The 23,186-nt window shown below is 41.5% G+C and overlaps 1 protein-coding gene across 1 annotated transcript; it reads left to right on the plus strand.

Annotated features, from left to right (window-relative positions):
• The first annotated feature begins 518 nt into the window (after positions 1 to 518).
• Positions 519 to 19,880, plus strand: LOC121396304 (pulmonary surfactant-associated protein D-like). The gene is made up of 6 exons (XM_041571150.1): positions 519 to 602; positions 699 to 880; positions 12,511 to 12,654; positions 13,090 to 13,134; positions 18,275 to 18,364; positions 19,386 to 19,880. Exons 2-6 carry the CDS (start codon positions 715 to 717, stop codon positions 19,763 to 19,765), a joined length of 825 nt encoding a protein of 274 aa, XP_041427084.1. The 5' UTR covers positions 519 to 602; positions 699 to 714; the 3' UTR covers positions 19,766 to 19,880.
• The last annotated feature ends 3,306 nt before the right edge of the window (positions 19,881 to 23,186 follow it).

A 23,186-nucleotide genomic window follows, 5' to 3' on the forward strand; every position in this document is an offset into this window, starting at 1 on the left:
ATATTAATGATGGTACCACACACAAAAAAAAACAACAAATGGTTACTCATTACTCATTACTCGTACTGTATGTGAAACTTTTAAGTGATATTTAAACATACCCTTAAATCCATATGCATCCTCCTCCACTGTGGATAACACAGCAGCCCCAACACATAATTAAACACCTTAGGGGCCCCTAACAACAACTATCAAATGCTAACAAACTCTACAAGGCTCTTATCACACAGGGAGCATAGGGCAGGCAGAGTATGGTACACACACGGAGCATAGGGAAAGCAGAGTATACAAATAAAATAAAAAAACATGTAAAAATAAGCAAAGTAAAACAAGCTTCACAAAGTACCATTTCACAATATTGTGTATTTTATTGCGTATGGCCTGACACTGAACTTTGACCAAACTAACATGATACTGGCAAATAGTCAGTATCTTCTAATTTAAGAGATAGATGTTATCTCTAGTTTTTTTTTTTTTTTTGCTTTAGCACATAAAGCTGATAAATTATTATTTTTGGGGAGGGAACACACTGTGTTAATAGGTAAGGTTTGTCCTTGCTAACAACTGTATTCTGAATGCATTTTCTTCAACGACCTACAGAGGTAATACTGGATATATTTCCTAATGCTCATAAAACATAATTTATCACAAAATTCCTTTGGTAATGATTATTAATTAATTGCTGCTTTTCTTTCTAGGGTTAAAAAATCAGACATGAGGTACTGCCTACAGATTATTGCTGTGATCACTGCCGTATTCCTGCCTCTGTTCTCCAAAGCTGGCTCTGAAACTCCAGCCTCGTGCTCTGTGGCACAAGGGCTTCCAGGTTTAAATGGAAGAGATGGTAGAGATGGTGCCAATGGACCTAAAGGTGATGCAGGTAGGGAGAAGGCCACCATTTTCTAAGATCGATTTGGTATTGTTCTTTCAAAAATATGAACTCTTGGATGCAATGTTTTATTGTCAGGTTTTAAATGCTTACTCATAAAGTTTAGCATTCTAGACCTTGGTCCAGCGGCCTCTTTATTTCCTTTATAATAGGAAAGGAAAAAAATATTTAGGTATAAAATAGTCTCGCCCTTTACATCAAAAGGTATAAATGGCAGTTCTATGGGCTTCATGCAGCTTTGCACTCACAGTACATGGTATCTAAACCAAAAAGGTGAATTGATTTTTTTAAACTGAAATGGCACTGGGTAAGCCTTTCATATAGTACATTACTTGCTGTTAAACAGAACTTGGCGTGGGATGTTTGTTTCCCCTTTAATAAATAACTTCTTTATGTTACAGTTATTACTCAACTGGTTATTTTGGGGTCAAAAGTGAAACAGAGACAAGTAATTTCTTTTTTTTAACCATATTTTTTATTGGTTTTAAATCACAATACATGACAGCATAAGACAAAACGTACCTCAATAAGATAATGCGAAGGATACAAAAATGAACCCCAATGTTACAATCTGTGACAAATAACAAAAGGTACACTGTGCATCTGTTACATTTTCATAAATAGATGCCACTAGAGAAGGGGAGCATCATATTCCCACGCACATCCAGTACAACCCTAGACATGCAAGACCATCAAGAATAATATATACATGTAAACTGTTCCTTTATACAGTAATCAAGTATTGAAAAGAAAAGAAAAGAACCTTGCATTATAGTTGCAGAGTGACACCACACCCCCCCCCCCACGAGAATCCATGGTTCACCGTGGAATTTGGTCATGATATGAATCCCAAAGATACCAGTCCTCCATAAAGGACGTTGAGTTATCGTGTAACAGGGCAGTTAAATATTCCATTCTCCTGATTTGCTGTATTTTGTTCACTAGAGCTAGCGTAGTTGGAGCCGTTTGCACCTTCCAATGGGCCGCAATCAAGCACCGTGTACCCATCAGTATATTCCGTGCGACTTTTTGAATTTGTTTGCCGACATTCCCAAGCGGTAGCCCCAATAGATGGGTTAGAGGATCTTTCGCTATTGTTAGGCAAGTGATCCTTGATAATATATCGGTCGTTGTGTCCCATAGTGGTGTTATAATTGGGCAAGTCCAATAAATATGAAATAGCGTCGCCGGGCTTTGATGACAACGCCAACAATTAGCTGAAGTGTCTGGGAAAAGTTTATGCAGCAAAGCAGGAGTATGGTACCACTCAAATAAAATTTTATATATATTCTCCTTCATGGTGGTACATATTGATGATTTAGTTGCATTCTCCCAGATTTTCCCCCATTGTTCTATGGAGATGGGAGTGCCTATTTCTGATTCCCAATGGATCATGTAGGGGTGTGGTGTCTCCTCCACTTGCCGCTCATTAAGAATATTATATAAAGTCGAAATCAACTTTTTTCTCGTTACCATATGCATACAGAGATTTTCAAAGTACAATGGGGTTTTTTTCGTAAGAGTCGGGCATAAGGAGCTTACATAATGCCGCAGCCTATAATACATGTAGTCCCTCATGCCTTGCAGCTGATAGGTCTGTATCAACTCAGTTTTCCCCAAAAATTTGTTAGTTTTGGAATCAAACAGCTTATATATTTGAAAGACATTAGTATGTTCCCACATCCTAATAAAGTGCCCCTCCACACCCATACTAAAGGCCGGATTAAACAAAAATGGTGTTAAGGGGGATGCAGACCCTTTCCGGTTCAATCTATTACATCTTTGGTTCCATAAATGGTACGTAAATTGCACTGTTTTCGGCAAAGTGTTCATGTCCCATTTCATAGCCATCCCCCAAAATAATGTGCTAGGATGTAGCGGCAGAGAAGCTAGTATTTCAATCTCCGCCCATTTTGTGTAGGCTTCCTTTTGTGACAGATATATAATCTGACGCATGTGGGTCGCCAAATAGTATTTATGGAAATCCGGAAAGCCGATGCCCCCCTGCGATCGGCTAGTCTGTAGCAATTCCCCTTTTACTCTATGACGTTTCCTGCCCCAAATGAACCTAAGACAGGCACTTTGAAACTGTCTTAATGCTATACGAGGGACAGGTATGGGCAGTGTCTCAAAATAATATAACACCTTGGGCAATATATTCATTTTTATAGATGCCATCTTACCAAACCAGGAAATATTATACTTCTGCCAAGTGTTTAAATCTGCATGAATCCTTTTCCATAGCGGAATGAAGTTGGACTTATATAGGGTATTATAGCTGGTAGTTAAATATATTCCCAAATATTTGATATTATCTTTCCGCCAATTATAATTAAAGTTGAGCTTTAGCAGTTTCAATCTAGGGTCCGGGACATGGATCGGGAGGGCCTCAGTTTTCGTTTGATTAATCTTATAACCGGATAGCTGCCCATATTGATCTATAATTTGGTGTAAATTTGGAAGTGATATTAACGGTTTCGCAACGGTCAATAACACATCGTCAGCATATAAACAGATCTTATACTTCTGTTGTTTGATTTTGATTCCCCGTATGTTTGGGTCATTACGAATGCGAGCTGCCAATGGCTCTATACAGAGTACAAAAAGGAGAGGGGAAAGGGGGCACCCCTGTCGGGTCCCATTGCTAATAACTAGTGGTTGTGAGATCAACCCTGCAGTCTTCACAATAGCTGTCGGTTTGGCATAGAGCGACCTTAAAGCCCTCAAAAAAGGACCGTGAAAGCCCATGTTTTCTAGAGTAGCAAACATAAAGCCCCAGTCCAGACGGTCGAACGCCTTCTCGGCATCTAGGCTTAACAGGATGATCTCCTCCGATGTTTTATTGAAATAGTCAATCAAATCTATGACCCGCCTCGTGTTATCCCCCAATTGCCTATTTTTAATGAATCCAACCTGATCCAGATGAATCAGGCGCGGAAGGATACGATTCAATCTGTTCGCTAAAATCTTGGTAAAGATTTTCAGATCCGAGTTCAAAAGAGAGATAGGCCGATAGTTTGCACAAGAGGTATGGTCTTTCCCCTCTTTTGGAAGCACAGTGATATAAGATTTTAGTGTTTCCCTATGAATAGGGGTCCCCTGTAAATAGTCATTAAACAGGGACTGCATAATCGGTAGGAGCTCACCCTGAAACACCTTATAGTATTTATATGTCAGACCGTCTGGACCCGGTGCTGTAAGGTACCTTTGGTCGCAGCTCAGTCTTCTCGTGGACGCAGGCGCAGGGGTGTGCAGGGTTCTGCGCATCCTTGGCGTCTGTTTCCGGCGCCCGCGTCTTTGCGCGGGCGCGCGTCCGTTCATTCGGGCGCGCGCGCGTCGCGACGGTCGCGGGCGCGCTAAAGTTGACGCACGGCGTCCTGACGCTGCGTCCTTACGTTTGGCGCCAATCTGTCCCTATTTATCCTTGTCGAAAAAAGCAAACAGCGCTTGGTGATTATTTTCCTTGCTCCTGAACCTTTGCTGTTGTACCTCTCTTTGAACTTGATTCCTGGATTTTGACCTCGGCCCGTTTCTGACCACCGCTTGACTTCTGCCTGCCTATCGACCCTGCTTGTTTTGACTACCGCTTGTACTCCGCCTGCCTTCTGACCTCGGCCTGTTTCTGGTTTGCTTGAACTCCGCCTGCCCTTCGATCTCTGCCTGTCTACGGATTCTTCTCTACTCTAACACGGCCTGCTACCACCACCTGTGAGCTCCTGCTGTACACTAAAGCAGTTTTAACTGCTAAGCTCTTCTCCAGTGGCTCCTACCCTCCTGGCACCCCTGACAGAATCACCAAGCCAGAATGGAGCCATCAGAAGAGTTGCCAACTCTAGTCGATCTGTCTCAACAGATTGCTGCTCTGACCCACGTTGTGAGGGATCTTCGGGGAGACTATCAGAAATGTCCAAGAACAACTTCAAGACATTCGGATGTCCACTGCTGCCTCGCCTCCTTCCTCTTCAGGACAGTCGGATTCGGGAACTGCAGCTGCTAGTGCATCACATGGGGAACCCAAGGTAGCGATGCCCGACAAGTTTTCTGGCGATCCTAAGACTTTTAGAACTTTTATTAATGGTTGTCGCCTCCTCTTTACCCTCAAGCCCCACTCTCATGCCACAGATCAAATCCGAGTGGGGGTTATGATTTCCCTTTTGCAAGGACAACCACAAGCCTGGGCCCATCGTTTGTTGGAACAGAATAGCCCTCTTCTTGCCTCCACTGATTCCTTTATCCAGGCGTTATCCAAGATCTATGAGGATCCTCATAAAGTAGAGACTGCTGAAGCGGCTATCAGTAATTTACGTCAACTCCGTAGACCTGTGGAAGAATACGTGACGGACTTTCGTTGTTGGGCACCAGACACCTTGTGGAATGACAGGGCCCTCCGGCATCAGTTTCGCAAGGGTTTGTCCGATCAACTCAGGGATGAGTTGGCTAGAGTGGGTCTTCCTGGTTCTTTGGAAGAGTTGATTCTTCTTGCCATCCAGATTGACAGAAGATTAAGGGAGAGACGTCAGGAAAGAGGGTCCAGTATGCCAAGTCAGGCATGGGGCCATGAATGGGTGCTTCCTACAGCTCCTCCTCCAGTCCTTGTTTCTCCTTCTTCTGATGGCGAGCCCATGCAAATCGGGGTGGTACGCAAGACCCTGTCCACGGAGGAAAGACTGCGACGAAGACGGCTAAATTTATGTCTATACTGCGGTCTTTCTGGACATTTGTTAAGGAATTGCCCCACTGGACCCAATGGTAATTTCCTCTCACAACAATCTTCTAATACTCCCTTGGTTCCCTCTCTCCAGTCTTATGTTCTTCTACGTCTCTCTTTGCAGTGGAACCAAAGAAAGATTGAGGTGGATGCCGTAATCGACTCCGGAGCTTGTGGGTGCTTCATAAACCAAGACTTCGCGAGTCAATACAAGATTCCTTTTATTTCCAAGGCCCAGCCAATACCTGTTAAAATGGCTGATGGTAATTTTGTTTCTTCTGGTTCTGTTTCACAAGAAACCCCATATATTTTTGCTTCTTCTTTAAGAGGTCACTCTGAGTTAATAAAGTTTGATGTGATGGAAAACCTTCTTTTTCCCGTAATTCTTGGCATTCCCTGGTTGAGGGGTCATAATCCAACTATTGACTGGCAGGCTGGAACAGTTTTCTTCAACTCGGATTACTGTCGTTTGAATTGTTTTCCTCCAAAGATGCTGGGTGCAACCATTTCCGATGATGAACTTCTCCAATTTGTCCCACAAGTCTACCATGAATTCGCTGATGTCTTTAACAAGAAAGCGGCTGACTCACTTCCTCCCCATAGGAGTTATGATTGCCCGATCGATCTTCTCCCTGGCGCATCCATCCCTTTTGGAAGAATATATCCTTTATCTGAGCCTGAGTTAGCTACTTTGAAGGACTATATTGATGAGAATCTGGCTAAAGGCTTCATACGTCATTCTTCCTCTCCTGCCGGTGCAGGTATTTTTTTTGTCGAGAAAAAAGACCACTCCCTAAGACCCTGCATTGACTTTCGTGAACTCAACAAGGTGACAATTAAGAATCGTTACCCGTTGCCGCTCATTTCTGATCTTTTTCAAAGACTTGGTCGTGCTACAGTTTTTTCTAAGTTAGACTTGAGGGGTGCTTACAATCTGATTCGAATACGTGAAGGGGACGAATGGAAGACTGCCTTTCGTTCCCGATATGGTCATTTTGAATACACCGTCATGCCCTTTGGCCTTTGTAACGCTCCTGCCACGTTTCAATATTTTATCAACGATATTTTTCATGACTTACTGGATCAATTTGTCATCGTATACCTGGATGATATTCTTGTTTTCTCCAATTCTTTAGAAGATCATCGTTCTCATGTGAGGGAGGTTCTGCTTCGTCTTAGGAAACATCTTCTCTACGCCAAAGCTTCTAAGTGTGAGTTTGAGAGATCTCACATTGAATTTCTAGGATTCCGAGTTTCTAGTCAAGGTTTCAAGATGGACACTAAGAAAGTTGAGGCGATTATTAACTGGCCACCCCCGAATGACCGAAAAGGGGTTCAACGTTTTGTGGGATTCGCAAATTTTTATAGAAGGTTTATCAATAAATTCTCTTCCATCATCAAACCTCTCACAGATCTTACAAGTTGTAAAATTAAATTTTCCTGGTCCCCAATTGCTCAACAAGCCTTTGAACTTCTTAAAAGACTTTTTATTTCTGCTCCCATTTTAGTCCATTCCGATGTTTCCAAACCTTTCGTTCTTGAAGTGGACGCCTCTGAGGTAGCTATTGGAGCAATTCTTTCACAGCGAGCTGGCCCCAAAGACAACTTACATCCGGTAGCGTTCTTCTCTAAGAAGTTAACTCCTACTGAAAGGAACTATGATGTTGGAGATCGTGAGTTGTTGGCGATTAAAGGTGCTTTGGTAGAGTGGCGTCATTTATTGGAAGGAGCTGTCCATCCTTTTATCATTTTCACTGACCATAAGAATCTGGAATACTTAAGATCTGCAAAGCGTTTAAATCCTCGTCAAGCTAGATGGGCACTCTTTTTCTCTCGTTTCCAATTTCATATAACTTACAAACCTGGGGCCAAAAATGCAAAGGCTGATGCCCTGTCCAGAGTTTTTCCGGTGGAGAAGGTGTCCATGGTTCCTGATACAATTCTTCAGTCTGGACATTTTTTACTTCTGCAGTCTTCTTTTATTGATCGTCTAAAGAAGGTTCCTCAAGCTCCAACAGATTATCCTGGTGTTGAAGATATTTTTGCTCAAGATGATTTACTTTTGAGGAACAATAAGTTGGTGGTTCCACCAAATCTTCGGGTGGAGGCCTTGAGAATAGTTCACGATCATCCTTTAGCTAGGCACACTGGTATTCGAAAGACCTTAGAATTGGCCAGACGTCTTTTTTGGTGGCCCTCGTTAATAAAAGAATGCACTGCTTATGTGCGATCGTGTGAGTCCTGTGCTAGATCCAAGTCTTCTTGCAACAAACCTGTGGGTCTTCTCCGTCCCTTACCCCTTCCTGAGAGACCTTGGAGTTCTATTTCCATGGATTTTATCGTTGAACTGCCTCCATCCAATGGGTGTAATACTATTTTTGTGGTTGTCGATCGCCTTACCAAGATGGCACATTTTATCCCTCTTCCCCGGCTCCCCTCTGCTGCCATGACTGCGGATGTGTTCATTAAAGAAATAGTTAAATTACATGGTCTTCCTAAAGAAATTATTTCTGATCGCGGTACCCAATTCACATCTAGGTTTTGGACTGTGTTGTGTAAATCCCTTGGTATCTCTTTGTCTCGTTCTTCAGCCTATCACCCACAGACCAATGGGCAGACCGAGAGGACTAATCAGACGCTGGAGCAATACATTCGTACTTTTTCTTCCTATTTGCAGGACAATTGGGTGTCACTTCTTCCATGTGCTGAGTTCTGTTATAATAATTCTATGCACTCTTCTACTGGCCAGACTCCTTTCTTTTCTAATCTGGGTTTTCATCCTATCATGTTTCCAGATGTCCTTTCTGAGGTGACCCTTCCTGCATTACAAGATCGTTTGGAGTTACTTAAACAAAATACGTCTTTTTTGAAGGAACAGATAAGTAAGGCTCAACAAAATTTCAAAACTTTCGCAGACAGAAAACGAGGGAAGGATCCTGAATTCAAGAGTGGTGACAAGGTTTGGCTCTCTTCTTTGAATCTTCGGCTCGCTACTCCTTCCAAGAAGTTGGCTCCAAAGTTTCTGGGTCCATTCGTTATCAAGAGGGTCATTAATCCTGTGTCCTTTGAATTAGAACTTCCTGACTCTCTTAAAGTATATCCTGTGTTTCATGCTGCTCTGCTTAAAAAATTTGTGCCTAACATCTTTCCAGGTCGTGTGTCTCCACCTCCTCCAGTTATCTCTTGTCAAGGCGAGGCTGAGTTTGAAGTGGAAAAGATCTTGGACTCCAGAGTTCGTGGCAGAAGGTTGCAGTACCTCGTCAAGTGGAAAGGTTTTCCAAATGAAGAGAATTCCTGGGAACCAAAGAACAATGTTCATGCTCCGAGGTTAACCACAGCCTTTCATAGGAAATATCCTGACAAGCCTGCTTTTGACGTCCTGAGGCCACCCCTCAGGGGGGGGCAATGTAAGGTACCTTTGGTCGCAGCTCAGTCTTCTCGTGGACGCAGGCGCAGGGGTGTGCAGGGTTCTGCGCATCCTTGGCGTCTGTTTCCGGCGCCCGCGTCTTTGCGCGGGCGCGCGTCCGTTCATTCGGGCGCGCGCGCGTCGCGACGGTCGCGGGCGCGCTAAAGTTGACGCACGGCGTCCTGACGCTGCGTCCTTACGTTTGGCGCCAATCTGTCCCTATTTATCCTTGTCGAAAAAAGCAAACAGCGCTTGGTGATTATTTTCCTTGCTCCTGAACCTTTGCTGTTGTACCTCTCTTTGAACTTGATTCCTGGATTTTGACCTCGGCCCGTTTCTGACCACCGCTTGACTTCTGCCTGCCTATCGACCCTGCTTGTTTTGACTACCGCTTGTACTCCGCCTGCCTTCTGACCTCGGCCTGTTTCTGGTTTGCTTGAACTCCGCCTGCCCTTCGATCTCTGCCTGTCTACGGATTCTTCTCTACTCTAACACGGCCTGCTACCACCACCTGTGAGCTCCTGCTGTACACTAAAGCAGTTTTAACTGCTAAGCTCTTCTCCAGTGGCTCCTACCCTCCTGGCACCCCTGACAGGTGCCTTCTTGGTGGGAAAGCTTTTAATAGCCTCGGTTATTTCTTCCTCTGTTACCTGTGCATTTAATATTTTGTTTTCAATATCAGTTAAAGTGGGTAAATGGCATTCCTTCAAAAAACTGTCATACGCATCAGTCGGATTTTTAGTGGATTGAGGGAGGTTATACAATCGGTGGTAATATTGCCGAAAGCATTCTACAATCCCCTCCGGGTTGGATTCGAGCTTCCCCTTGGATTGTATTACTAAAGGGGTACTTAATGCTTTCTCCCCCCGTAGCTTATTAGCCAACATGGTATGCGATTTATTCGCAAATTCATAGTACCTCTGCTGTGTCCATCGCAGAGATTTTTCTACACTATGGATCGTTTTATCCTTAATATCGTTTCTCAATTGTTGTATTTTAAGTAAGAGGTTTCGTGTTGGGTAGCGAAAATATTTGTATTCTAATTGGTGAAGTGAGTGTTTCATGCCATTCACCACTTTAATCCTCTCTCTTTTAGCAGTGCTTGCATAAGCTAGTAGTTCTCCCCTAATACAAGCTTTATGAGCCTCCCACAATATAGTTGGGTCTTGGATGGATCCCACATTTAATTTAAAGTATTCTTGTAATTTCCCCTGAAAAATCGTTTGGGTTTCTATCGAATTTAATAGGGACTCATTCAGTCTCCAGACATTCGGGGAGGGAGTGTTTGCCAATTGAGGTATGTCCAAAATAATGGGGGCATGATCCGACCAGGTAATTTGATCAATATCCGCTATGATATGTGGGGTGCTTAATTGAGGTGAGACGAAGAAATAATCTATAGGGCTAAAAGTTTTATGTGGATGCGAATAAAAAGTGTAACTCTTTTGTAGAGGGTGTTTGACTCTCCATATGTCTATTAGTAGGGCTTTCCTGAGTATTTTCCGGAAGTTTCGGGATCTAAGATCGGTTTCCCTACTCACCATAGAGGCCGTAGGTCGCAGTACATCTCTCAGTTGGGAGACTGCCATATTGAAATCCCCGCCAACTATTAGCTTTCGTGTTTGATATAAATTAACGTCCATTTTGGTCAATGGTTTTTCGCATAAGTTGGAAAGGTATACGCTTGCTAATTAAGATCGCCACCCCTGCTTTTTTCTTTTGATTCGAGGCATGGTAACAATGAGGGAAGTGGCAATTTTGTAACCGCCAGACATCGCCGCTCGCATGGTGGGTCTCTTGCAATAATGCTATATCCACATGTTGTTTTTGCAGCTCCGATAATATTAGCCGCCTTTTCATTGGGGAATTAGAGCCCTTAACATTAAGAGACAATAATTTAACCATTAAACCTAGGAAGGGCAAAGCTACAGTATATCTTAAATGGTAAGTACATGCCAGCGGCGATCCCTGGGGTTAGTGCAAAACCGAGCATAGTGTTACCCTGCTGCATACATGGAGTTATTATACCTTCATCGTGGAGCAAAAAAGCAGTGAAAATAGGTTCAAACATAAACAGTAAATTAACCAAATAACCAAAATAACAAAAACATGTGAGTAACTTTATGTTCATATCATACCCTCGTGGATGTTTCATAGAGGGATAGACATTCCTTGTCCCAAGTTGGGCAGAAAAAAAAACCTGTATGCCCCTACAGGGCACCTTCCCAGGGGATTCAGTGGAACAAATCAATCCACAGTGTTCCGTATGTGGGGGTAGCAGCAAGATCCAGGTAAATAAAGAGTCCCATCAGAACCGAGCGGCATCCGATCCAACGGAAGAAAAAGAAAAAAGAAGGACGTGTGTTGCTGCGGGTTGCAGCCCATCGTCTGCGGAAGATTTCAAGTAGGCGCCATATTGCGAGGACAGGTGTTCCCTAATTCCTTGTGCTGCATCCCTTTCCTCGGTGTCGTTTCCCATATGGGTTGCAATTTGTGCCGAACAGGCGATGTCGCGGGTGATGTCGCAGGTGGTTTCTGTGTAATTCCCAGCGCCGATAAAAACCTTTCCTGCTGTGATATCTCCGTCAAAGTGTACTGTCTGCCATCTTTGGTTGCGATAAGCTTAAAGGGATATCCCCAGCGATAAGGCGTCTTGCTATCCCGGAGAACTTGCGTAATCGGCCGTAAAGCCCTCCTTTTGGCTAATGTAATAGATGATATATCGTTGTACAATTGGAGTTGTGCTCCTTGGTGCTCTATGTTTTGACGCATCCGGGTCGCTGACATCACCCTGTCTTTGCTTTCAAAGTAATGGAATTTTGTGACGACATCTTTAGGCAATTTAGAATTAGGAGGCGGATTTCCCAAAGCTCTATGCGCCCTATCCAGACGCCATGCTTCTGGCGGTAAATCCGGCACCAGGGTGGAAAATAAATTTCTCAAGTAGGCCTTGAGGTCCGGCTGTTTTACGGTATCCGGTACGCCTCGAATTCTAACATTAGACCTCCTGTTCCTATTTTCCAAGTCAGGTCCGCCTTTAACGTGTTTAGCACCTGCGCCACTGTATCTGTAATGGTGGCTGTCAGCATGTCTTTCAATGCGGTTAGGTGCTGCGTCAGTACTGCCTCCGTAACTGGAGCTGAGGTAGAAAGTTCTGTGTCAAGTACCTGTTGTGCAGAGCCACGAGGGCTTCTACTATCCTCCTCCGACATCGCGTAGGCAGAGCCGGGGGACTGAGCGGGAGCATCGCCGCCATCTTGGGAAGCCACCTGGGGATCTGTGACGGCATATTTATGCAAGTAGGGAGACATCGTCCCCGCCGTTTCCTTCTGCTTTTTCTTCCCCATGATTGCGCTGAGTCCCTCTGTTGAACCTGCCGTCTAGTGCAGTTAAATGTCAGCTTATAAGCAGGTTTTCTCCGGATCCGGTCAGAGCTCAGCTCCGATGCGACTGCCTCACGCCATGTCGCGCATGCGCAAGTAATTTATTTATGGGTTACATTTGCAGGCTCACAGGGATTACCTGGAGATCCGGGAACCCCAGGTTTACGAGGCAACACTGGGCCTCCTGGAAAAGTAGGGCCTAAAGGAAACCAAGGAGACAAGGGAGAAAAGGGATTTCCAGCAATGCCTGGACTCAAAGGAAATGCAGGTAAATGTGCATTTTTATTTACCACATTATACTACATGACAGGTTTTTTTTTCTCCAGACCTATTGGTGACCATTGCCTACTAGTTTTAAACAACCAGTGACACTTGTTTTTAAGCTTAGATGCCTATAATATGAAACTAAAGGGAAAGAAAGATAAATGTAAAAGGATGCAATAAACAATCTTCTACTACACTGAGGAAACACACACTGAGGGGCCAATATATAGTATCAGTGATAAAATATACCCACATATGAGAGCTGTACATCCTCACATTCCTCTTCCACTTTGCGAAGGCCGTTATTGAGACATTTCTGGATATCAGGTTTCTGGAAAAAGAAATACCATACCTGTATTTTCTTTATATTGCCAGCATTTATTTTCTGTCATCTAAACTTCGGTAACATAAAATGTGATACTATTCTTTACATTTACAGGCCCACAAGGAGTTCCTGGACCAAAAGGAGAGAAGGGATATTCAGGTAACTTTATTCTCTGTGTATTAATAAACCTGTAAAGTTTAATTACTGAAACATATAAGTGATATTTAATATTATTATTAATAATCTTATAATAACCTAGTAATAGTTGTTCTGTTTGGTGAACATGTCAATAATTATAATGAAGGGTTTTAACATGATAAAACTGTCAATGTTGTCTAGTAAGTGAGGTTTCAAATAGTTTATACAATAAAATAACAGAAACAGACTTTAGTGGAATACTAGAGAGTTGTGCCGTTCACTGTAGGACTGGGCTGCCAGGAAAAAAACCCTGTGTGCCACAGACCTTATGACCCTGCAGACCCAAGTCCACTCTGCCTGAATGCTGGAAATGCTCTCCCTATCCTTCGGCCCCAGAGAAAAGAGGTAAAAGGCACATGACATAGGGGAAACCTCATTTTGATGCTGCCAATATTTTTACGTTTTTTGCGTTCATTACTAAATAAGTCCCTGTTACTGTTAACATGTTAAAATGTGAAAACCAATTGCAAATAATTTTATGATACTGTGAATTTCTTGTAAAGCAAAATGAATTAGAGGAAGAACATAACATAACAGTAGAATGCAAAGCACCAGTCTAGTTTATCCTTACAAAGCAGTGAAGGTGTGCAGAGCCTGGTGAAAATGAGTCACGTGAACCGAAATATCACCCATTAATGAAATGACATATAGCTACATAGTTAAGTTGGGTTGACAAAAGTATTTCCAACCCCTCCAATTGAAACGCCAGTTCACATATACAGTATACACATACTTATAACAACCTATCTATACACTCACATACAGGGTTCGGCACCCTAGGCAACCCAGTCGACAACCTTGCACTACGAAGAGATGAAGGAGTAGGAGCAGTGAGGAGCAGGCAGTACTGGAGGTACTTGAGGCCTAGACTAGGATTATACAGGCAAAAGGTACATGCCTAGTGCCCCAAAGCCCCCCACCCCTCAGCATTGTGCCCTAGGCTCATGCCTCTTTTGCCTACCCCTAGCCCCTATCATCTATCTATTAAATATGACAGAGGCATATCTGGTCTCTCTAGCATACGTTGAACCAGTCAGCTTCACAGTTTCAGAACTGTTGTCTTAGACTGTTTGTACGCTCACTGCAGTGCCTCGGTGAAGGGCTAGACTGAAGACTAATTAGCATAGGCGGAGGGTGATTTTTTTTGTCTGGATAGGCTAAAGTTGGCCATAAACTGGCTAACTTAAAGGGAACCGTCACCCTGAATTTTTTTACACAACCAAAGGTGCAAGCTAATAAAAAAAATAGCTCCCACCAGCCAACCAAATTCAGGGTGACTGGTGCCCTTTACAGGTAATGTCAGATTCACATTGTAAACAATTTATGGCAGTGGGTAGTAAAACACCATACGCATTATACCCACCTGGAGATAGTGGCTCCTGGCACAATATACCCAGTGGGAGACAGTGGCTCCTGGCACATTAAACCCAGTGAGAGACAGTGGGTACTGGCACATTATACTCAGTGAGAGACAGTGGCTCCTGGTACATTATATTCAGTTAGAGACATTATACTCAGTGAGAGACACTGTGTACTGGCACATTATACCTAGTGAGAGACAGTGGGTACTGGCACAATACACCCAGTGGGAGACAGTGGCTCCTGGCACATTATACCCAGAGGGAGACAGTGGATCTGGGAACATTATACCCAGTGGGAGACAGTGGCTCCTGGCACATTATACCCAGTGGGAGACAGTGGCTCCTGGCACATTATACTCAGTGAGAGACAGTGGCTCCTGACACATTATACTCAGTGGGAGACATTGGGTCCTGGCACATTATACCCAGTGGGAGACAGTGGCTCCTGTCACAGCCTCAGGAAAAATAGTATTCAACACAGTGCCAACTGCATGAAAGCAACCATGAAAAAAGTAAGAAAAACTAGTAGAAAGCAAAAAGAAGAGCCGCAAAAAAGGAAAAGAAGACCTATGAAAACCTATGAAAACATTTGTTAGTGCCTCAGAATGTATATTGTGCCTGTGAATGTAATGAAAATTGCTGCAAATATGCCCAGTTCGATATTTCAGCTTCTTCCTTCTGCCATGCCTTCAATCAGTGAAGTTTTCCCAGCCCCGTCTACTCTGTACCTGGTTGGTCCATTTTCCTGTCTGTAAAGTCAGCTGTGCTCTGATTGGACAAGCTGTAAACCCACACATATACAATCAGAGTGCAAATGATCTCTTCATACACGGGCAGATAAAGCTGGCGATATCGGTCGTTTGGACCAATTTGACAGCTTATCTGCCCGTGTATGGGGGGTTCCGACGGGTCTTCGTGATCGATATCTGGCCACGATATCGATCGGGAAGGTTTGATTTTTAACTGACCGACCCTTCGGAGCCCCTTGGCGTATCGTAATTCGATCGTTCGGCCATATGGCCGAACATTCAAATTACCCACAATATAGCCATGCCGTTAGTGGCATATCGGGGAAAGATCCGCTCGACTGGCGATGTCGCCAAACGAGCGAATCTTTGAGTCTATGGCCAGCTTAAGTTTCAATCGCTGATTAAAGGAACAGCGCAGGCAGCAAGGAAGCAGGTTTTATTTTATTTTTGTTTTAGGTTTCAGATACCTTTGGGGAGGCTTAGCCTCCCCTAGCCTTAATGAAAATCAGCCTATGCTAATTAGGGTGAACACTTAGGGGCAGATTTATCAAGGGTCGAATTTCGAGGGTTAAAAAACCCTCGAATTCGACCCTAGAAGTAAAATCCTTCAAATTCGAATATCGAATTCTAAGGATTTTAAGTGATCAATCGAATGATTTTTATTCTATCAAAAAAAACTTAGAAAAGTGCTCTGGAAGGTCCCCATTGGCTAACTTTGTACTTCGGGAGCTTTAATGTGGCGAAGTATGAAGTCAAAGTTTTTTTTTAAAGAGACAGTATTTTGATTATCGAATGGTCGAACTATTTTTACTTCGAAATGTTCGAATCTTTCAATTCGATCGAATTTGATCAATTTGATGGTCGAAGTACACAAAAAAACCTTCGAAATTCGAATATTTTTTCATTCGAACTATTCACTCGAGCTTAGTAAATCTGCCCCTTAGTTGCTTTATCAGATATTAATGGCCAAATGGCTTATATATATAATATTATATATATTATTTATATATTTATAATAACTGCAACCTTGTTATATGGTCAGGGAGTCTACACTAAATGCTGCAGTTTAAAAAGAGGTTGAAACTCAAAGAAACCACTGGTATGGTGACGTCCTAGAGAAAAGTCTCCTGGTGATCCTGTGTTCTGTCTTGCAATGTAAATACATTTGAAAAAACTAGCGTAGTATTATTATTATTATTGGTGGTGTAAGCATTGATTTAAACACTGATATTTCACTTTGTTGTCCAAAGGTCATGAAAGCAATAGTCATTAATATACTGTGGGGGTTCACTCGCTGGTAGGCTGCAAATGAGGCGACACACACACCAGGATCGGTTTAAGCGCTTCCTGCCCATGTTTATTTTCCAGCGGCTGCAGAAATTTCCCCTCGCAGGGGGAAGGTAACCGAAAAACAGCAGTTTAACAGAAATATCCAGCCTCCCACAAAATAAATGTTTTTCTTTCTCTCCTGAAGCTGAGCACTCCAGCAGTTTGTCTCACACACATTCAACATTGCTGCTCAGCATCAGGTGTACTAAATAGGCCTAGGGCCTCTTGAAAACCTGGCCTACGGATTTGGGAATCCGTCCCACCCTACTCTTGCGGGTTCCCAGTAAGACCAGTCCCGGATCATCCATTACAAAAACCTTGCAGAGAGACTAAGGGGCACATTTACTAAGCTCGAGTAAAGGATTCAAAGTAAAAAAACGTATAATTTCTAAGTATTTTTTTGGGTACTTCGACCATCGAATAGGCTACTACGACCTTCGACTACGACTTTGACTTGAACAATTCAAACTAAAAATCGTTCGACTATTCAACCATTTGATTGTCGAAGTACTGTCTATTTAAAAAAAACATAGAATACATACTTTGGCAGTTTAAACCTATTGAGGTACAATGTTAGCCAAGTTTTCTAAGGTTTTTTTGATGGAAGGAAAATCTGCTGCTCAGCATCAGGTGTACTAAATAGGAATAGGGCCTCTTGAAAACCTGGCCTACGGATTTGGGAATCCGTCCCACCCTACTCTTGTGGGTTCCCAGTAAGACCAGTCCCGGATCATCCATTACAAAAACCTTGCAGAGAGACTAAGGGGCACATTTACTAAGCTCGAGTGAAGGATTCAAAGTAAAAAAAATTATAATTTCTAAGTATTTTTTTGGGTAGTTCGACCATCGAATAGGCTACTACGACCTTCGACTACGATTTCGACTTCGATTCGAACGTTTCGAATTAAAAATTGTTCAACTATTTGACCATTTGATAGTTGAAGTACTGTCTCTTTAAAAAAAACTTTGAATACATACTTCGGCAGTTTAAACCTACCGAGGTACAATGTTAGCCTATGGGGACCTTCCCCATCAGTTTTCTAAGGTTCTTTTGATTGAAGGAAAATCCTTTGATCGGTTGATTAAAATCCTTTGAATTGTTCGATCGTAGGATTTGCAGTAAATCCTTCAAATTCGATATTCAAATTCGTAGGATTTTACTTCAATGGTCGAATTCGAGGGATTATTAACCCTCGATATTTGACCCTTAGTAAATGTGCCCCATAGTGTTTCTCTGCTAACAGCACTACTGGTCTCACCTCACTAACAATATCTGAGAATCCGTGGCCCAACATACATTCCATCCATCACTTTTCCCCAGGAAACTGGGGACCTTTTTGTCACCATACCAAAATACATTAAAAGGGAATGATAAGCAGCAGTATCAGAAAAATAAAAACAGACAATATTATTTCATCTGGAATGTAGTATTTTTTTTAAATGTATTACCTATTACATTATTTGTGTAATAATAAAAAAAAAAACTAAAAACTTGTAAACTTTGCAACATTTTTTTTTCATCTAGGTAAAGCATTAGAGTATTGGAATGGTGGGTTATTTAAACATTAACCACATGATGCGACATGGCATCGCAAAATTAGCATAAACTACCTAAATTCTTTCATTAAATATTTTGTCTCTCAGAAATATCTTTTCCTACAGATTCTATAATAGAAACCCTACGTGCCAAGGTGAATAGTATGGAGGCCGAACTAAGAAATCTGAAACTTAATTTGGCCATACAGAAAAAAGGTTAGTGTTGTATTGTAACATGCTGCCCTTAAAAAGCATATTCAAGTTTAAAAAAATTGTTGAATTCAATGTCTTGAAATATAAATATCAGAGAGTCAATATTTAAATAACTAATCTACCACTCAATAAAAATGAAAGAATTAATATATTCGGTATTGTAAAAATCTGCTCTTATAATAAGGTTAGTCTGAATAACCCTCTGCCAATACATTGTTTGTCTCAGTTTAAACACATGAGGGTTTATTTACGTTTCCGCCAGAAAGAGTGCAAGAGCACAATAATGTTTTCCTTAGTGTATCTATTAGTTGCACTGTAAATCTTGCGCCAGATGAAAAAAAATGGCATGAGGAGAAAAGTACAGGGGGTAAATGGAACTGCTGAGACTTAAAATGAAGTGTTCCAAGAACACTTTTGGAGTGTTTAAAATAGTGTTCACATCCAATTCACTGGGCACCAGTTAGGTGCTCCTTTTAATACAACAAGCTGTGGAACCCTGCAGCTACCACCAGATGCAGGGTGGCTTTAGCTCCAGGGTTCCCAGCTTCAGCAGATGGAGTTATGTACCTTTCATCAGAATAGACAGGATGGGCCCAATGTGGAAGTACAGGAGCATGTTTGGGCTCAAGGAAAACTAAACCCTCTCCAAACCTTCTCCCAGACCTAACTTCAACTTGACAAACTGACAGGATAAGAAATATGGCATGTAAACTCCACTGTGTAACTCTGGGGGCCTGAGGTTTGGGGGAGGGTTTACTCCACTTGAATTGTGTTGATATGTGCACTACATTGCATACATTTTAGTGCATTTGTAAATGTCCCCTACTGTGTTTAACTGTTTGTAGGTATTTCTATGAGAGCTTGAATTGTTTGTGTCATATTTACAGGGGTGGGTATTTAGATATTAATGGATTTGTTGTAAAGCCTTTTTTTAAAAATAAATGAACCTTTTGGATGACCTTATAAGTGATTAACTATGTACTTTTATATATAATCATAAGACTGTATTTTGTTTTTTCCTCAGCCTTGGTATTTTCAAAAGGAGCAAGTGCTGGTGAAAAATTGTATGCCACCAGAGGTGAAGAGGCCACATATGAGGATGCTATGTCAACATGCTCCAAGGCTGGGGGACAACTGCCATCACCAAGGAATGATGCAGAAAACAAAGCTGTATTTAGTTTATCTTTGCTGTACAATAAAGCACTAGTCCTTGGTATTCATGATAAACAAAAGGAAGGCACTTTTACATACTCAAACAATGATAAAATTGGATTTTCTAACTGGAAGCCTGGTGAACCCAACGATCACAATGGAATGGAAGACTGTGTGCAAATGCTTATAGATGGAACATGGAATGATATCAGATGTGAGCTAAAGCACTTAACTGTTTGCGAGTTTGCCTAGCACTGAAAATTTTCGTGATAGCAGCAATCTAAAATATTTTGATAAATGTTTGTTATTGGGCATGTTCATTATGCTATCAGTATTTATGGTAGCTGTAAAACTTTTTTACATTTATTCATATTAACTGCAGTATATTGTGCATAATTGGGGCTTGTAATAGTTAAATACAATTTAATTAAATGACATGTCCCAAACAGATCACTACTGTAGAATATTTAGCCAGTGACCTGTTAACACCACTTTTGTCTACAACAGTGATCCCCAACCATCGTGAGCAACATGTTCATCACCATTCCCAATTATATTGCTCCGCTGGCCTCATAGTTAGTGCCTATTTTAAAGTTCCTGGCTTAAATTCAAGTTTTGAATGCATAAAGACACAGGTGTACTCTGACAGAGCCTTGTGCTGGATATCAGTCCATATTAGGGCTATCAATTTTCCTATCACAGCCCTTATTTGGCATCCTCACAAAATGTTTTCTTCCTTGTGTGGTACCCAAACAATTTTTACATTCAGCTGTGTAAAAAAGGCTGGGGACCCCTGGTCTAATTGGTCCCGTTAGTTTTTGAATATGATACACATCTGGCTAGTATTTTACTGGCTTTTCCAGTAAAACAGTACTACCAATGTTGATAACTGGGAAGAAGGCATGTGTGGATCAAGTTACAGGAAGGTACCCATGGTTCTCCAGTAGAACCATAGCTGCTACCGGAGAAAACCTTTGTACTATGACAACTGACCCAAGCAGCATGCCTATACTTTGCTCTACACAGTTAAAAGCCACAGTGTCATGTCTATTCCACAAGCAGTTTATGAATGTCTACAACATTTTCTGCAGCCTTCCTAAATGCAGGCTGCATTTCAATTGTCTTTCTGTGCCACAGAATATAGTGTTCCAACTGTATGTTTAACAAATTCTAAATATGTACAGTACAACAAGGGTGAGCCAATTTTTCCTACATACATTCACACTGGTTGCTAAGCATATTTTCAAGATTTTCTTTCACTGCAGAGGCATTTTCTCTTAGTAACTTTGTGCTTACTATCAGCTTTGAAAATGGAACTGAAATGTTCTGAAAACTGGCTGTGATTATCATTATATCAATAAAGGTATCACTTTTATACCACTATTTTCATGTATTAAATTTACATTTTGTGAACTTGAATATAAAAGTGTATGCAGAGGGACGGATTTCCCCAAGGGCCCCCAGAGGCCTGCATCCTCTGGCGCCCCCTCCCTCCTTCAGAATGTACATTGCAAAAGTTCTTAGAATAGCAACTTCATCAATTTTCACTTATTTTAAAGGTGTACTAACCCTTTAAAGCGAGACAGGACTCTCCTTGTAGCACAGAAGAGGCTCCATATTGTTAGTATTATTTAAACTTATTGATCATAATATTAATAATAGTAATAATAATAATACTATTAGTAATAATAATGCTGATCTAAAAAAACAACAGATTTTATGAAACAAAAAGGCCTGTGTCAGCTTTTACTCCTAAAGTTACATAACTTTTACATATTTGTAGTACAAGAATAAGGTTTTTTTATCTTGATTCTTGGGACCTAGAGTTTACCAGAAAAAAGATCTTACACAATGTGGGATATTTTCCTTAAGGCTCTTAAAGAAAGCTTTGACCCTATGCCTGGTTATGTACGTTGCTAGAGTGCCACATTATGCAGATTCTACTATAGAGGTCACTTACAACTGGGGGGGGGGTGGTCTGTGCAAAATGCAAAAAAACAGGTGCAAGCTGGCATTTTTTTACACACTGAATCAATAATAGCAACCACAGGACCAGAATGGAGTGAAAGTCCCTGTACTCCCCTTTCATGAATTTAGCACTATTTACATGGTCTGATACTACCTTAGTTAAAATTTAGTTGTACTATGAGAAAAGTAAACAAAAAATAAACAAAAAAAAAGACCCAACTTTTAAATGGGATTCTATGGGAAATAAATGGAATCTTAATGTTTCAAGATACTATATTTCATACCTGTAGAACTACTGAATAATTTTAATAAGATGTAAACATCCCAAGAAGAAGATGGGGAGATACAAAAAAAAAGATAATTGCCAATACAAATGTATTCTACATTGTTTTGTAACTGTTACACTGACAGAAAATTGTATCTATATATGCTACATCATTGATGATAAACCCAAGTCTCCATATATTCTAGCTCTACATTTAGAAGGAAAGATTCAGATAGCAGAAGGAAAGATGTTTGCCAGCAGTGGAATGAACTGAATTTTGAAGCCTCTGTGGCTTCATGTAAAGAAGTGGGTGGACGTATTGCCACCCCAATGAGTGAAGCAGAGAACAATGTAATCCTAACCCTTGTGAAGCAATACAACACATATGCATACCTGGGAATTACAGTGGGGGAACTTGCCAACCAGCTCCATTATTTAGATGGAACTTCTGTTGATTACACAAAGTGGGAGAACAATGAGCCTAGTGGTAAAGGAAATGTAATTTTTCCTCATACAATACGTTAATACGCAGCGCCTGCATCTGACAGTCGTGTCGCGTCGGATCAACTCTGTGACCCCATCCAACATTTGTATATCTTACCTTACTTCCGTCGCATCCGACTTGACGACTGTGTTTCCTACTCTATCAGATTTACATTACAGCAGCAGAGATCAGATTTTGAGCATCCCACAAAAAATGCTGTTGCAAGAAAAAATTTCATTAAATATATAAATATAAGTTATTTTAACAAGCAAATATTATTGCAAATTAATATATAATTTAAAACTCACACGCAGTCAGTCGATATTGATTACAAACTTCGTCATTCCAATAGCCATCTGTGTACATTTCAACACAAGGCTCTTTTACAACAAACAAGGAGGCTGATTCACTAGAATTAAAAATTTTTAGTTTTTCGAATTTGCAAAAAACTCAAATTAACTCAACCTTAGAATTTCTTGAGAGCCAGCATATTTGCAAAAAAAAATATGAATTGGAAAAACACATTAAAAAAAGCTAGATGCAATTTTTTTCAGTGAAGTTTTTCGTTGTTGCTATTATTATTAAACAACATCCACCCTTCTCCTTCCAAGGACATATGTCAAAACTTAATTTTATCAGTGAAATCAGTGTTGTCCAACTGTAAGGAATACTCACCGCTCCGGTCCTCTTCGGCAAGGATTCCCTCGTGGCACGTTCTGACGCATCAAGCGTGCGCAACGTCTTGACACCAGCGTGTGAGAATGGACGCAGCATCAGGACGCCATCGCGTTAAGGTGCGCAACATCAGCACGCAGTGTCACGATGCCAGCGCATCCGTTTGGCGTGAAAACTGGCCTATTTAAGACGCCAGAACATTTCAGACCTTGCCCAAATATAGGCTCATCTTTGTGAGTTCCTGGGTGTGATCTTTGCTAAATACTTTGATTCTTGTTATT

The sequence above is a fragment of the Xenopus laevis genome, chromosome 7S, assembly GCF_017654675.1.
Source record: "Xenopus laevis strain J_2021 chromosome 7S, Xenopus_laevis_v10.1, whole genome shotgun sequence".
Taxonomy (NCBI): domain Eukaryota; kingdom Metazoa; phylum Chordata; class Amphibia; order Anura; family Pipidae; genus Xenopus; species Xenopus laevis.

What these genes read in the sequence shown, in the direction of transcription:
- LOC121396304 (XM_041571150.1), top strand. Translation starts at nt 715, where the DNA reads ATGAGGTACTGCCTACAGATTATTGCTGTGATCACTGCCGTATTCCTG. An exon ending in TGGACCTAAAGGTGATGCAG is followed by an intron (nt 881 to 12,510) that starts GTAGGGAGAAGG and finishes TTACATTTGCAG; the next exon opens with GCTCACAGGGATTACCTGGA. An exon ending in TTTGGCCATACAGAAAAAAG is followed by an intron (nt 18,365 to 19,385) that starts GTTAGTGTTGTA and finishes TTTTTTCCTCAG; the next exon opens with CCTTGGTATTTTCAAAAGGA.